General features: G+C 46.5%; 1 protein-coding gene across 1 annotated transcript; it reads left to right on the top strand.

Annotated features, from left to right (window-relative positions):
• The first annotated feature begins 485 nt into the window (after nt 1-485).
• Nucleotides 486-1,934, top strand: LOC113709993 (uncharacterized). Its single transcript, XM_027232842.2, has one exon. The coding sequence runs from the start codon at nt 486-488 to the stop codon at nt 1,932-1,934; it is 1,449 nt and encodes a 482-aa protein (XP_027088643.2).
• Nucleotides 1,935-13,921: the final 11,987 nt, after the last annotated feature.

The following is a 13,921-nucleotide window of genomic DNA, read 5'->3' as shown; positions in this document are numbered from 1 at the left end:
CAGGTTAATAAACTCTACTGTGGGTTTTGACATTTTGTGTTTCCTAGATGCCTTCAAGGGATACCACCAGATAGAGATGGCCGAGGAAGATCGGAAAAAGACTTCCTTCATCACCGAGAAAGGGACGTAGTGCTACCGGACAATGCCGTTTGGATTGAAAAACGCTGGAGCTACCTACCAGCGCCTGGTCAACAAACTATTCCAGAGTCAGATCGGCAGGAGTATGGAGGTCTATGTGGACGATATGATCGTCAAGAGTCGAACTGACCGGCAGCTCGTTCCCGACCTGAGGGAAATCCTGAACATCCTGTGGGAAAGCCGGATGCGGCTGAACCTAAAGAAATGTACCTTCGGGATCAGGTCAGGAAAGTTCTTGGGCTTCCTGGTCTCCCGAGAGGGGATCCGGGCCAACGCGGATAAGCTCCAGCCATCGTGGACATGGTCCCCCGATGAGCATCAAGGAGGTCCAACGGCTCACGGGAAGGATGGCCGCCCTGAATAGATTCCTCTCGCGCTCCGCGGTAAGGGGGCTACCCTTCTTTCGAATCCTGAAAGCGCCAAAGGACTTTCAATGGACGGAAGAATGCCAGAAAGATTTCACCGACCTAAAAGCATACCTAGCTGAGCTACCTGCTCTGACTGCCCCGGAGCAGGGAGAAACCCTGTTCCTATACTTGTCTGCTTGCAACGAGACCGTTAGCGCGGTTTTGGTACGGGAGGATAGGGGGGCTCAAAGGCCAATATACTACGTTAGCCGTGCTCTACAAGGGCCGAAAACGCGGTACACGCTGGCGGAAAAATTGGTCCTCGCCTTGAGGCACGCCGCCCGGAAGCTCCGACCTTATTTTCAGGCCCACAGCATTACTGTCCTGACGGATCAACCCTTACGACAGATATTCACAAAACCTGAGGTCTCGGGCAGAATGACCAAATGGGCCGTCGAACTGGTCGAGCATGACATCGGCTATCAGCCTCGCACAGCTATCAAAACTCAGGCTCTGGCCGACTTCCTCGCCGAGGGAGCTAGCTTGTCAGTGACTGAGCCGAGCTCTTTGCCCGAGGAGACACGGCTGGAGGAGCCGTGGGTACTATTTGTGGACGGAGCCTCGAGTAAGGAAGGGAGCGGAGCCGGCCTGCTGCTCACCTCGCCCACCGAGGAGGAGCTGACCTACGCACTCAAATACGACTTCCCGGCATCTAACAATGAGGCAGAGTACGAGACCCTGTTGACAGGATTGCGGATAGCCCACCAGATGGGCATAACCGCGATCAGGGTTCGGAGCGACTCTCAGCTCGTAGTCTACCAAGTCCGCGGGGAGTACGAGGCCAAGGAGGACGTCATGAAGAAGTATTTGACTAAGGTGCGAGAGGCGATAGCCCTGTTTGACACTTTTGAGATCGAGCGGGTGCCGAGGTCGCAGAACAAGCGGGCGGACGCACTGTCGAAACAGGCGTCCTCCTCGTTTGCCCACCTGAGCAAGGAAGTTTTGGTGGAGGTAGTCAAACAAAAAAGCATTGACCAGATCCAAGTCTTGGCCATAGACAGCCCGACCACTTGGATGACTCCTCTCGTGGACTTCCTCAGTTCGGGTGTCCTCTCCGAGGATAAAACCGAGACTCGCCGACTCCAGCTCAGAGTTGCTAAGTACGCCTACGCTGGGGGGATCCTCTACAGGAGGTCGTATTTGTCTCCCTGGCTAAAGTGCGTAACTCCTGAGGAGGGCGACTATGTTCTCCAAGAAGTTCACGAAGGCCTGTGCCCGGCACATGTGGGGTCCCGAGTGTTGGCCAAAAAATGCCTGCTCCTAGGCTACTACTGGCCCTCGGTGTTTCGAGATGCCGCAGCTCTTGTTCAGAAATGCCGAGTTTGCCAGGTGCACGCCCCGCTGCGCCACCAACCCACTAGGGAAATGGTCCCCATCCACAGTCCTTGACCCTTTGCCCAGTGGGGAATAGACCTCCTGGGTCCCTTTCCCCGAGCTCCTGGAAGGTACGAACACCTCGTGGTGGCCATCGACTATTTCACAAAGTCGATGGAGGCCGGACCCCTGACCACTATCTCCGGAAGGGCAATTCAGAAGATCTTCTGAAAGAACATAGTTTGCTGCTTCGGGATCCCGCATGTCTTGATATCCGACAACGGGCGACAGTTTGCTGAAAATCCCTTCAGGAGCTGGTGCGCCCAGCTCGGGATTAGCCAACACTTCACCTCGGTCGGACATCCCCAAGCCAACGGTCAGGTAGAGAATGTTAATCGAACCATTCTGCGAGGGCTGAAGACCAGGTTGGAACTAGCCCAGTCTAACTGGCTAGATGAACTCCCTAGCGTCCTATGGGCTTAACGCACTACGCCGAGGATAGCCACTCATGAGACCCCGTTTTTCCTGACTTATGGGGCGGAGGCGGTGGTGCCCGCGGAGGTCGGCCTCTCCTCGCCTCGAACACAAAACTTCGTTACATCAGCCAACGAAGAGGAGTTGAGGTGCAATTTGGACTTGCTGGAGGCCAAGCGCGAGGAGGCGGCGATACGGATGGTTAAGTATAAAAGCCAGCTCGCCCGCTACCACAACGCGAAGGTGAGGAACAAGCAGTACCAGCCGGGTGACCTCGTCTTAAGAAAGAACTCAGTCAGTCGAGCTCATAGCCCCCACAAGCTTGACCCAAACTGGGAGGGGCCGTACAAAGTCCTGGAAGCGAGCCGTGCTGGGTACTGTAAGCTTGCGAAATTAGACGGAGTAGAGGTACCCCGCACTTGACACTTCTCGAATTTGCGGTTGTTCGTAGGATAGATTGGTCCAGGGTATCTTACTGTATTCTCTGGAATTCTCATACAAGTTCATCATTAAATAAATGTTCGACTTTCAAGTTTTAAGTCCATTCTCATTATCAATGCCGTTTAACTTTTCACTTCTACACTAGCACACTCAGATAATGCTAAGTGTCCTAGTAGGGGGCCCTGAATGGTAAAGATCGACGCTCGACCCAGGAGGTCGGCATGATTATCTTTAAAATTTTGAAAGGTAACGGATGGAATGCCTTTCAAGTCTGAGAGATCGACGCTCGACCCAGGAGGCCGACAGGGCTCAAAGCTTTAAAGTCTGAGAGTTTGATGTTCGGCCCAGGAGGTCGGCAAGACCGTCTTTAAAATTTTGCCGCTCGACCCAGGAGATCGGAGCAGCTTAAAAAAAAAAAAAAAACCTTAGGGTCCGATGCTCGGCCCAGGAGGTCGGCATGCCGCCCAGGTTGTTGGAATTTGGTTGTTAATTTAGTTTGATCATTTGATGGGACCCCAGTTTGTCGTCCTTTGAAAATTTTGTTGTTGGCTTATAGTTTGGCGGATGCTCGGCCCGAGAGGACGGCACGCTGCTTCAATAAAATCAGATTTGACGTTCGACCCAGGAGGTCGGCGTAACTTAAAGCCCAGAGGTTTGGTGTTCAGCCCAGGAGGCCGGCTCGTCGCTCCGGTTATTAGAATTCGACTGCTAAATCAGCCTGATAATTTGATGGTTTGGTGTCCCTGACAACTTAGTTGTTAGTTTAAAGTGTGATAGATGCTCGACCCAAGAGGCCGGCACGCTGCCTTGGTGGACCTATTTAGTGCTCAACCCGAGAGGTCGGTATGCCTTTTCGGTTACTAAAGTTCGGCGTTAGCAAGGATTGAAAGTCAAAATCAGATAGTTTCATTCAAACATCGTTTCATATATGCATTCCGATCCTATCTATTACAAAGCCTACCGAGCTATAAAATGAAAGGAAAACCTAGCTATGCCTTCTTCTTGCTGGCGACCTGCTTGAGGTGGGAACTGAGGGTACACCTTAAGCATGCTGAGAGGCGTATGGTGAAGGCTATTCAAAAAGATATCTATGAAAATCATGAACTACGGGGCATTGAGGCTCAATCATTACTGGAGCACAGTCACATCCTTATAAGAAGATGGAAAGGATTTCTGGAGTGACCGTTACCCTAAGCCACCAGCTCCTTCTCGGAAGTCCTGCCGGGAGCCTCGTACTCCTCCAAGGGAACCTCCGTCAGCTCGGCCCCCACATCGCTCCTGCCCACCAGGTCCTTCAGGGCATGCCCCTTGCAGTACCCATCGAAGAGCCAGTCCAGCTTCCCATCAGCTGCGGGGTTGTAATCCTTGAAGTCAGCCAAGTTGAAGCCAGGCGGGTTGAGACCCTTCACCTGGTCCAGGGCACGCGTGAAGCCGACCTGAAGGATGGGCTGGTTGAGGAGAGCGACGTCCTCGGCAAACTGTTCAGAGGAGATGAACTCCCGAACAGCCTTCTTGCGCTCCAGCCTGACGGTGCCGGTGAGCTCAATGGCGTGGTCCTCCCTCAGCTTTGCCACGCCCTTCTTCTCCTGGTCCAGCTCGGACCGGGTGGAGGCGAGCTGGACTTGGGCCGTTTCCAGCTCCTTCTCGACCTTGCCCAACCTGGCCTTAAGAGAGTCTGCCTCCTGAAGGGCCTGGGCAAGCCTCTGCTCTGCCTCCCGATTCTCCTTTTGCAATTTCTCCAAGTCAGGAGACAGTTCGAAGAAGCGAGTCACCAAGGCAGCGCCGGAGGCATTGGCCTGAGGAAAGAAAAGTAAAACTTAGCACATCCCTAAGGAAAGAACAGGGACCCAAGTGGCCTAAGTGAAAGAAGACTTACTTGGGCCTGGGCGGTGAAGTACATGTCCTGGAGCTCGGACGGACTCGCCAGGTCCATCCACCTCCTGTCACGCGGGAGGATCGAGCCTGTGACCAACTCGCGAGCCACCTCGGGGAACTGGGCTCGGTCATTGAGGGAGAGCCCCCAGGACGGGCAGAAGTAACGGGGGTCGTGCATAGAGGGTGTCGCGCCCCATTTTTTACAAGAAAAATAAATAAATGGTTTTGAAAAGTGAATTTTTATTTGAAAAAATGAATTTTGATTAAAAAAGAAAATGAAAAATATGGGTCTTAATGGGACTTGAAAATGCGACGATTTGACCCAAAATATAGTTTAAAAAAGGGTTTTTGAAATAAAAATCGGAGTCGCCACTTGGTATGGAGTTAAGGTGTACCAAGTCACCTAAAATGAATTTTTTTAAAGGAAAAAGATAGAAAAGAAACCCCTTTTAAACGACTCCTAGTCTACGTAAGCCAACGAAAAAGGTTCGGGAGTCACATTTGACGAAGGGGAAAGCAAGGATGAAATCCAAGGCACCCCTTCGACTTAACCAAGGCTAGTTGCGTGATTTAGTCAAAGATTTTCTTGTTTTAACAAAAGAATTTATCACATTTGGATGTACTATATGGATGCAAACCCTAGACATAGGGGGTATCGGGGGGCAAAATTTCTCTTCAAAACTTGAATGGTGCCAATCACATTAATTGTGATGCCCAATAATGACTCTTTGGAGAGGTCACGAATAATGCAAAAATATGAGACTCTAAGAAAAGAAAAGGGATAAAATAATTATAGAAATATACATGTGTTAAAGGAGTGCATCATGTCGGGTACGGGGGACTAATGTTCGTGACTCAATTTTCCCTTTAATAGAGGGAATACGAGCGTGCTAAAACTAGAAAGCCAAACTCGTCAGTATCACATATCTAAGGGGCTATCTCTAGTCTAATCAGGCAAAATGCACTAATCTACCCCCCTAATTTCCTAAATGAGATGCAAATATAAATGTTATATATACGTAGGGGTAAGGGATATTTTATTAGGGGAAATATTATGTGAAAATGATAAAGATCCTAAAAAATGAAAAAATATGCATGAAGTGTAATGTAATCATACAAACATGATCTAACGAGGGAGGTCCCTAAGAGTTTAGCATTGGACTAGCCCATATCTACGAATCCTCACTAGCATTGGACTAGTGGGAAATCGGAACAAAGAGCCACAACTAGCGTTGGACTAGTGTGGTGACGGGAAAGGAATCACAGCTAGCATTGGACTAGTGTGATAACATGCATTTATTACAGTCTAAGAAAATCAGATGAAGCATAATAAAGCAAATAAACACATAGATCACATAAGGCACACAACACATAGGCATGATATCTAGATGCACGTCCTAAGAAAGCGGTAACACATAGCACATAGACATGCAAAACACGCATAAGGCAAGTAAATCAAATAAAGCCCTAATTATTACATTCGGGGGGGAAGCCTACTACAATCTAAGAGGGAAGGAATTAAATGAAATGATATAATAGCCTAACTATTACAATTGTGGCATTCAAGTGCCTTTCAAATGATCAAAAATTGAACTAAAATAAAATAAAAATACTAAATTAAAACAAATAAAGCGAATAAATAAATAAATAAAATGAAAGCATTCGAATGGCATGCAATTGAGCACATAAAGTCACATAAGGCACATAAGGTCAAATAAAGTCAAGAATAAAGGATAGAGTGTACCTCACTTGAGTTGATGCCCTAATAGGGTGAAATTACTTATTTACCCTCCAAAATACAAGAAAAGGTCAAGGCATCACTTTAATTAACAAATAATCACAAAAGATAAAAATGAACATGAAATTGAATCAATTAAATCATGTAAACAACCCACATTTAAAAAGGGTAAAAGAAGAAGGGGCTTAATTGCAAAAATTAACAAAGTTTTGGGGTCAAAATTAAAGAAAAATAAATTTAGGGACCTCTTTGCAATTAAATTAGGGACCCAATTGAAAGCATTGAAAGTTTGTAGGGTCATAGTGAAATTAAAGAGAAGTATAGGGACTGCTCTGTAAATTCGTTCTTTGGTTTCCTAAATAAATAAATAAAATGAAAGCATTCAAATGGCATGCAATTGAGCACATAAAGTCACATAAGGCACATAAGGTCAAATAAAGTCAAGAATAAAGGATAGAGTGTACCTCCCTTGAATTGATGCCCTAATAGTGTGAAATTACTTATTTACCCTCCAAAATAAAAGAAAAGGTGAAGGCATCACTTTAATTAACAAATAATCACAAAAGATAAAAATGAACATGAAATTGAATCAATTAAATCATGTAAACAACCCACATTTAAAAAGGGTAAAAGAAGAAGGGGCTTAATTGCAAAAATTAACAAAGTTTTGGGGTCAAAAATAAAGAAAAATAAAGTTTAGGGACCTCTTTGCAATTAAATTAGGGACCCAATGGAAAGCATTGAAAGTTTGTAGGGTCATAGTGAAATTAAAGAGAAGTATAGGGACTGCTCTGTAAATTTGTTCTTTGGTTTCTTAATGGATCAGCACTGGGCCATTTTATTTATTTGTTTGGGCTGAAAACCTCCCCCAACCCAACCGAGACCCATAGCAAAAGAAAGGACCAATCTGTCATTTATAACCCCAAGAATAACCAATAGAGTCAATGGGCTTCTACCCTCTAGCCCAAATCAAAACCCAAAAATAAAAGACTCAACCCATTCCTTTAAACCCAGGCAAAATAATCTCTCAACCCAAAATCACTTGTTTCACTAAAACCCAACATGATAAAATCAACTAAAATTATTAAACCACAATTATGACCTAAAAATCAAGAATTAATCCACCCAAAAGACTACTTAAAAAAAGAAAGGATAATTAAAGTCTAAAAGGGCAAAATAAGTTCAACTTTTCCAACTTTCAAGTCCTATCAGAAATTAGGCAAAAGCCAAGGAACAAAGGCCAATATGTACAAAACATGAAGAGAACTAAACCCAGGGGTCAATTTGAAATTAATTCAGGACCCAATTGAAAGAAAAAATCAAATTATTCGGGCCGTTATGAAATTACTTATGGTTCAGGGGCCAATTCGCGAATTTCCAAACATTTGCAAACAAATGGTTCGCTGAAGCTTTCTTCTTCAGCGTGACTCAGAGGAAAGCTTCTGCAACCCCTGATGCTCCCACATTTCGGCAATTTTACACGGCAACAACACACCACACCATCATCCGACATCAATGACAGCAAAATTAATGAAAGAACCAACTCTAAAATTCCTTGGTTCCCTTCCCCTTACTAACAAACTCCCAGGTTCTGGCCAGCTTTGATCTGGCCAGAGTCCCTCTTGAACGTAAACAGAAAAAGGATAAAATCTCCTCCTTTTAGTTCAAAATTTCCATTTGGGCATTTTGTCAAACATTACATAGGCATGGAGGATTTTAGCAATTTTTCGCTCAAGGGATGGAAATCAGAGCCCAAAAATTATCAGCAACACAAAAGAACGCAGACCAATCAATACACAGAGCGTGCGCGGTCAAATATTTATGAACAATCACCGAAAAATTGCAAGAAACAAATTCACCAGAGACAGATTTTGGGGTTGGGATTTCCAGCATTTATTCTTGAATGGAAGCTGAAATTTAAAGTAAAATGGTTACTTACCGTACTCCTTCTTGGTGAATGTTCGCCGGTGATGGTGGGAATTTCCGGAGCCGACAGCAAATTGCAACTCCTCCGCTCGGCTTTTCCCTTTTCTGTTCTGCCTTCATTTAGCTCTTGCTGCTCCGCTTGTCCGTGGCGCAGTCCTTTGTCCGCCGCCCCTCTGTTTTCCTTCCTCTCCTTCCCTCAGCCCAGGACCTCTTCATCCGTCGCCATTTCTTTCCTGTTTTTACTCTCTCTCGCTCATTTCTCTCTACCGGAAGAACTTCCCCAATTTTCAGATTTTTCCTCTGCTCTTGCTGAAGACTCCCTCTCTGTTTTTCTGCTTTACTCGAAGCCCCCCTTTTCTTTCAAGCTCCCGTCGCCGCCCTCTGTCTTTTTCTCTCAAGGCCGAAGCTTTTTCTCTTGCTCCCCTCAACTCTGTCCCTTTCATTTTCCCCGTCGCTCCTTCCTCTGTTACTCTATTTTTTAGCCGCAAGCCTCCCCTGTTTCTCAAGCTCTCAGACCAAGCTCCTTTTTTTTCCTTCTGTTTCTTCTAGCCTCCAAACGAAACTCCCCTTCTCTAATTGTTCCGCCCTTTTTGTTACCCCCTTTTGGCTTGCGGCTGTTTGCATTTTTAAAGGCACCCCAAAAAACTAAACCTAATATGAAAGGCCAAGATTTCAAACCCCAAAATAGGCTTATGTGTCTTATTCTTGTCCCTTTGATTGACTTTTTCTTTTTTCCTTTTTTTTCCTTTTTTTTGAAAATTTAGTGCAAAAAACTCTTAATTCAATTAAAGTAAGACAAGAGACACGAATCAAAACAAAAAATAAAATAAAAACCTAGAATCGAAACAAACAAAATAAAATGATTAAATGATTAAAGTTTAATTAAATGATAAAATGACTTAAAAATAAAAGACTAAAAGTAAATGAAATTAATCAAAAATAAAAATACCAGTAAACAAAAATACCTTAAAAATTTGGTGTCTACAGTTTGCCCCTCTTTGTCTGAGTTTTGGAAAAACTTGAGACAAAAAAGTAGACACCAAATACTTACCTGTGTTATTCGGCTGTAAACTACTCAGATGACTGACCTAAACAAGGAATTTTAAACATGGGACTGGCCCGAACATAGGGATTTAAATTGGGACTGACCCGAGATAGAAAATGTAAATCAGGACTGACCCGCAATAGAAAATTAAAATCGGGACTGACCCGAGGCAGAAATTTAAAATCGGGACTGACCCCAACATAAAATTTAAAATCGGGACTGACCCGAGGGGACTGACCCCAACATGAAATTAAAATCGGGACTGACCCGAAGGGACTACTAGCTACTCCTCGCGGCACGAATTTCGTACTTTTGCTCTTTTGTTTGTTGGGTAAGTATTCAGGCCGCGCTTGTGTGTTAGTTGCTTATGTGTTTCGATATATATGAAGAGGGTACCTAGGCGAGGGTGTACTTTATCGCACTCGACCTAAACCCTAACTTGCGCACATATTTGTACATGGCTTGTGTATATGAGCAATTTTGGAACTAAAACCCTTGAACTTGTGGCTCGGGGTGACTTTTGAATAATTTTGTGAAGTTTGTGAGTTTGGGGCCCGATCTCAATACCTAGATGGACTATTCGAGCCAGTTAGGGGTTGGTCGAAGTCATTCCAACCTGGATTGAGCTCACCAAGTTTGTGAATCCGGTTCACCGAGTATGTGGACCAAGTTTGTGATCCGAGCTTGTGAACCAAGCTCAATTTCGTTTGCTCGAGCAAGTTTGTGAGGTGTCTGGCCAGAGAGGGTGATAAGGTGTACGGTGGGAGAACAAGTGGAGTTCTACGGACCATTATTTGTGGTCGACGGAGTGTCGGTAGAAGATCATACATGGCACATGCATTGGCTTTGGAGCCACCCGTATCCTTATTATGTGATGTTATTTTTCTGCTTTTGCTTTACTCTTACTGTGTAATTGTTAATATGTGAGATTTATACTTTTGCCCCTGATTACTTACTAAGCATATAGCTTACTCCTTTCTTTTTTTGTTTTCCTTAGCAGGGGCCGACGCGGACTTTTGATACATACACAGTATAGTTAGATTTGTATGTAATAGTTGAACAATTAGAATGTTTGTTTTAGTTTTGGTGGTTTGTATAAGGACCCTCCTTAGGGTCTACTCTTTGGTTTTGGTTATATTCATAAGGATGTAATGGGATGATTAGAACACTTTTGGGATTGTATATATTGTGTATATAGTGCTCTTTCGGTTTATCTAGTTTTATTGCTTTAACTTTCGAGTCCTAGTGCGAGCTAGGCAGGCGACCCGCTAATACCCTCGAGTTCGCCCTTGGGAGAAGTGGGGTCGTCACAGGCGACATGGCGGAAGTGCCACAAGCTCGGGGGAGGCGTCTCCTCGGCGTGCTCCTCCGCGGAACCAACCCTCAGGTGGACAGGGCCCCCCGACGTCAACAGGAGAGGGCGCTGTGCTGGGGCTGGCGTAGGCTTCTTCCCGGGTTGGGAAGGCTCATCCTTTCGGCCCCTCTTCTGCCCCGTCGCCTTCTTCTTGCTGGCAACCTGCTTGGAAGGGGACCGAGATTGGGAGGCCTCCTTCTGGGGAGCCGAGCTGCCCCCAGGAGTCGGAGAGGCCTCAGAGGCCTTCTTCGCCTCCTCTAGCTGCGTGGTGGGAGCGACCTGCTCGGGTGGCGCACCCAGTAGCCTGGAAAGCTTCCGCACTGCAGCAGACATCACCAGGTCAGTAAAAACAGGTCGGTAAAAGAAAGAAGGAAGCAATAGACTACGGGATCCTAGAGACGGCATTACAAGTGTCGTAGTTGGTAGGGGATGGCTACACTCCTTCGGGGGACCCGGACAAAGTCCCCATTAGCCCGGCCGCGGATATCTGCTCGGTGGAAAACTTGCCCGCATAGAGCTTCATCTTGGAGCACACCAGTTGGCTGAGAGCTTCGGGGTCCAGGTCCTCCTGGTAGGGGTCGGATTCGACCTCCCCGACCTTCCACACATCAGGGAGAAAATGTGTGGACTTAACAAAGAGGAAGTCCCCCTTCCAGTTCTTCACGGAAGAAGGGATCCCGTAGAACAGGTCCTGGATTCCCTTCCCACCCCGAACCTTGCCAACAGTTCGGCGGGAGAAGTAGTACCACCCAAGAAGGGAGAGCTTGAGGGTGTAAGAGGCTCGGAAAAGAGAAAGAGAATAGGGAATGGAGCAGATTTGGCAATAGATCAGGAACGCAGTGATGATCCTGATCGAGTTGGGGTGGACTTGGGTGATTCTGAGCCCCCAGTAGCTCAGAACCTCGGCTAGGGCCGAGGGGATGGGGAGTCGGAGCCCCGCGACCAGCTGCTCCCTATAGATGGCTACGAAGCCAGGGGGAGGTCGGCTAGCTCAGTCGCTGGGCCCGGCAGCCCTCGGCTTGAAGGCCGGAGAATGGAAAAGGACCTAACCAGCTCGGCCACTACCCCGGGTGAGAGGGTGTCCTCTTGCTGGTCAGGCTGACCGTAGTCGATTTTAGGATCATCCCCCTACTCAGGAGTAGGGGTCCTCTCTGAGGAATCTCTATCCTTACCTGCCCCACCCTGGACTCCGCCAGGGGAGTCATGTGGGGACTTGGGGGAAGGAATGGAAGTGGCCTGCTGATCGATGAAAGCATCAAGCTCGGCCGCCTCCTCCAAGGTGCGGGCGGAAAGAGAATGGGCAGATGGAGAGCTCATGATATCAATGGGCTCGAGCAGATCAGGAATGTGGAAGTTGGAATTAGAAGCAGAGGAAGAAGTGAGAGGAGGAGGAGAGGATGAAGATGAAGATGAGGACGAAGACGAGGAGGAAATGAGGATTCTGAGGGCTCTACGACGGGCCGGAGTTTGGGATGCGGTGGAGGTAACGCCGGAACGATCCGACATAAAATGCAGAAGGTGGCAAAAGAGGAAAAGAAAATGCGAAGGAGGAAGAAAAAGAACTTACTGGTAAATGGAATAGGAGATGATGAAGAAACCGCCGGAATCTGGGTACTGATGGCCGGAAGTCTCGCCGCGAGAACTTTTGGAAGTAGAAAAATACGTGAAGAAAGGAAAATGGCAAATAGAGTCTGAGAAAATCTGGGAATCCCTATTTATAGGGAGCGAAATGGGGGGAAACGGCTGCTTGAATTTGAACTGCCCCATGTGAACGCATTTAAGAGCGGTATGGAGACCGAAGAGACGCGACAACTGAAAGGACGCGGGTGCAGCTTTTCATTGACAGCACTGTGCCAGAGGTGACCACGGCAGAACGGTGCGACGCTGGGCTCCCACGTGGCAAGGATATAGATTAGGTCTGCCTGGAAGCCCTACCTAATCTAGGGGGCTAGTGCAGAGGCCCCGTCCTGAGCCTATACACGTGGCAGCCCAGGGAGGCCTGAGCTGGGCTTAGACCCCGGGCCCATGGGAACCGTTCCGTGGCCCTCCGCCGCTAGGGCTCCAAGGGGCTCCAGAGAACAATCCCGCATAGGTCGGGATTGATCCCCCTCAGTGCGGGATTGAGACTATTCTGGGCAGGTCCCGAAACGTACGGAGGTCGGACTCTCTCAGCAGGTATAAATCATAACGCACACCGACTGCGCAAGGTACGCTCACTATTCGACAATCACTCCCGACCGTTTTACTCCCCGTGAATCTCACTCACCAAAAAATTAACTTGACCGTCGGAGCGCCCTCGGGGACGACCTCGGGGCTCCCCTATTAGATCACTCTCTTGTTCGCTTTGCAGGCTTGGGACACACTCTTCTCATCAGCACGCCGAGCTCATCAGGTCAGCTCGGTCCGGGGAAGTTCCGTGCTTCTTCAAGGTGCATTGAGAAAAATGCCTTTTTTAATCCCCTTCTCTATGACAAGTCTAGACATTAAGTTCATCTAAGCGGTGATAGTTTGAGATATGTTTTGTAATATCTCATCAAAATCTCTAGTATTTGTGGTTGTGAAGATCTTGTTGAAATATTGACTGATCTTCTCTTCAACCTCTGTTTCAGTGTTGCATTAGGTCCCGGATTCTCTCTAGAGTGTATGAATATTGGTTCCACCTTTTCCTATTGTTTACACTTGCATGGAAGAATGTTGTATTCTTGTCCTCGTCTTTCAACCACTGTTTTCTAGATTTTTTGACACTAGTAGCTCTCTTCTGGTTTGTTAGATTCTTTCAATTCCTTGTTCAACTCATTCAACTCTTTTTTCCTATTAGGCTCCTAATGTTGTTGCCTCAGCTTAATTTTTTTTTTTTATTTTTTGAATTCTTTTGCTAGCATTCATGTTTAATGACCTATTCCATATAAGCAACCACATTTTGCACTACTTAATTATCTACTTAACTCTAAATATCCTATTTGGTTTATTTTCCATACTTTGGTTACCACATCCTCTATCTATCTATACTATAGCCACTTCTTGTCAAAAGGGAATCTTCTCTTTCTCTTCCTATCACTCGACGTAGTATCCAAAACCAGAACACAGTGGTCCGAGACCTTTTTGACAATTTGGAGACACTTTGCTCTATCAAAAACTTCTAGCTAGCAGCTACTGGCTAGGATTCTATCTAACCACTCATTTACCTAACTCTCAGGCTCCTATTTTTA

The sequence above is a fragment of the Coffea arabica genome, chromosome 2e (genome assembly GCF_036785885.1).
Source record: "Coffea arabica cultivar ET-39 chromosome 2e, Coffea Arabica ET-39 HiFi, whole genome shotgun sequence".
Classification (NCBI taxonomy): Eukaryota; Viridiplantae; Streptophyta; class Magnoliopsida; order Gentianales; family Rubiaceae; genus Coffea; species Coffea arabica.
Note: the sequence above shows the minus strand (reverse complement) of the source record. Positions and strands in the feature narration are given on the sequence as shown.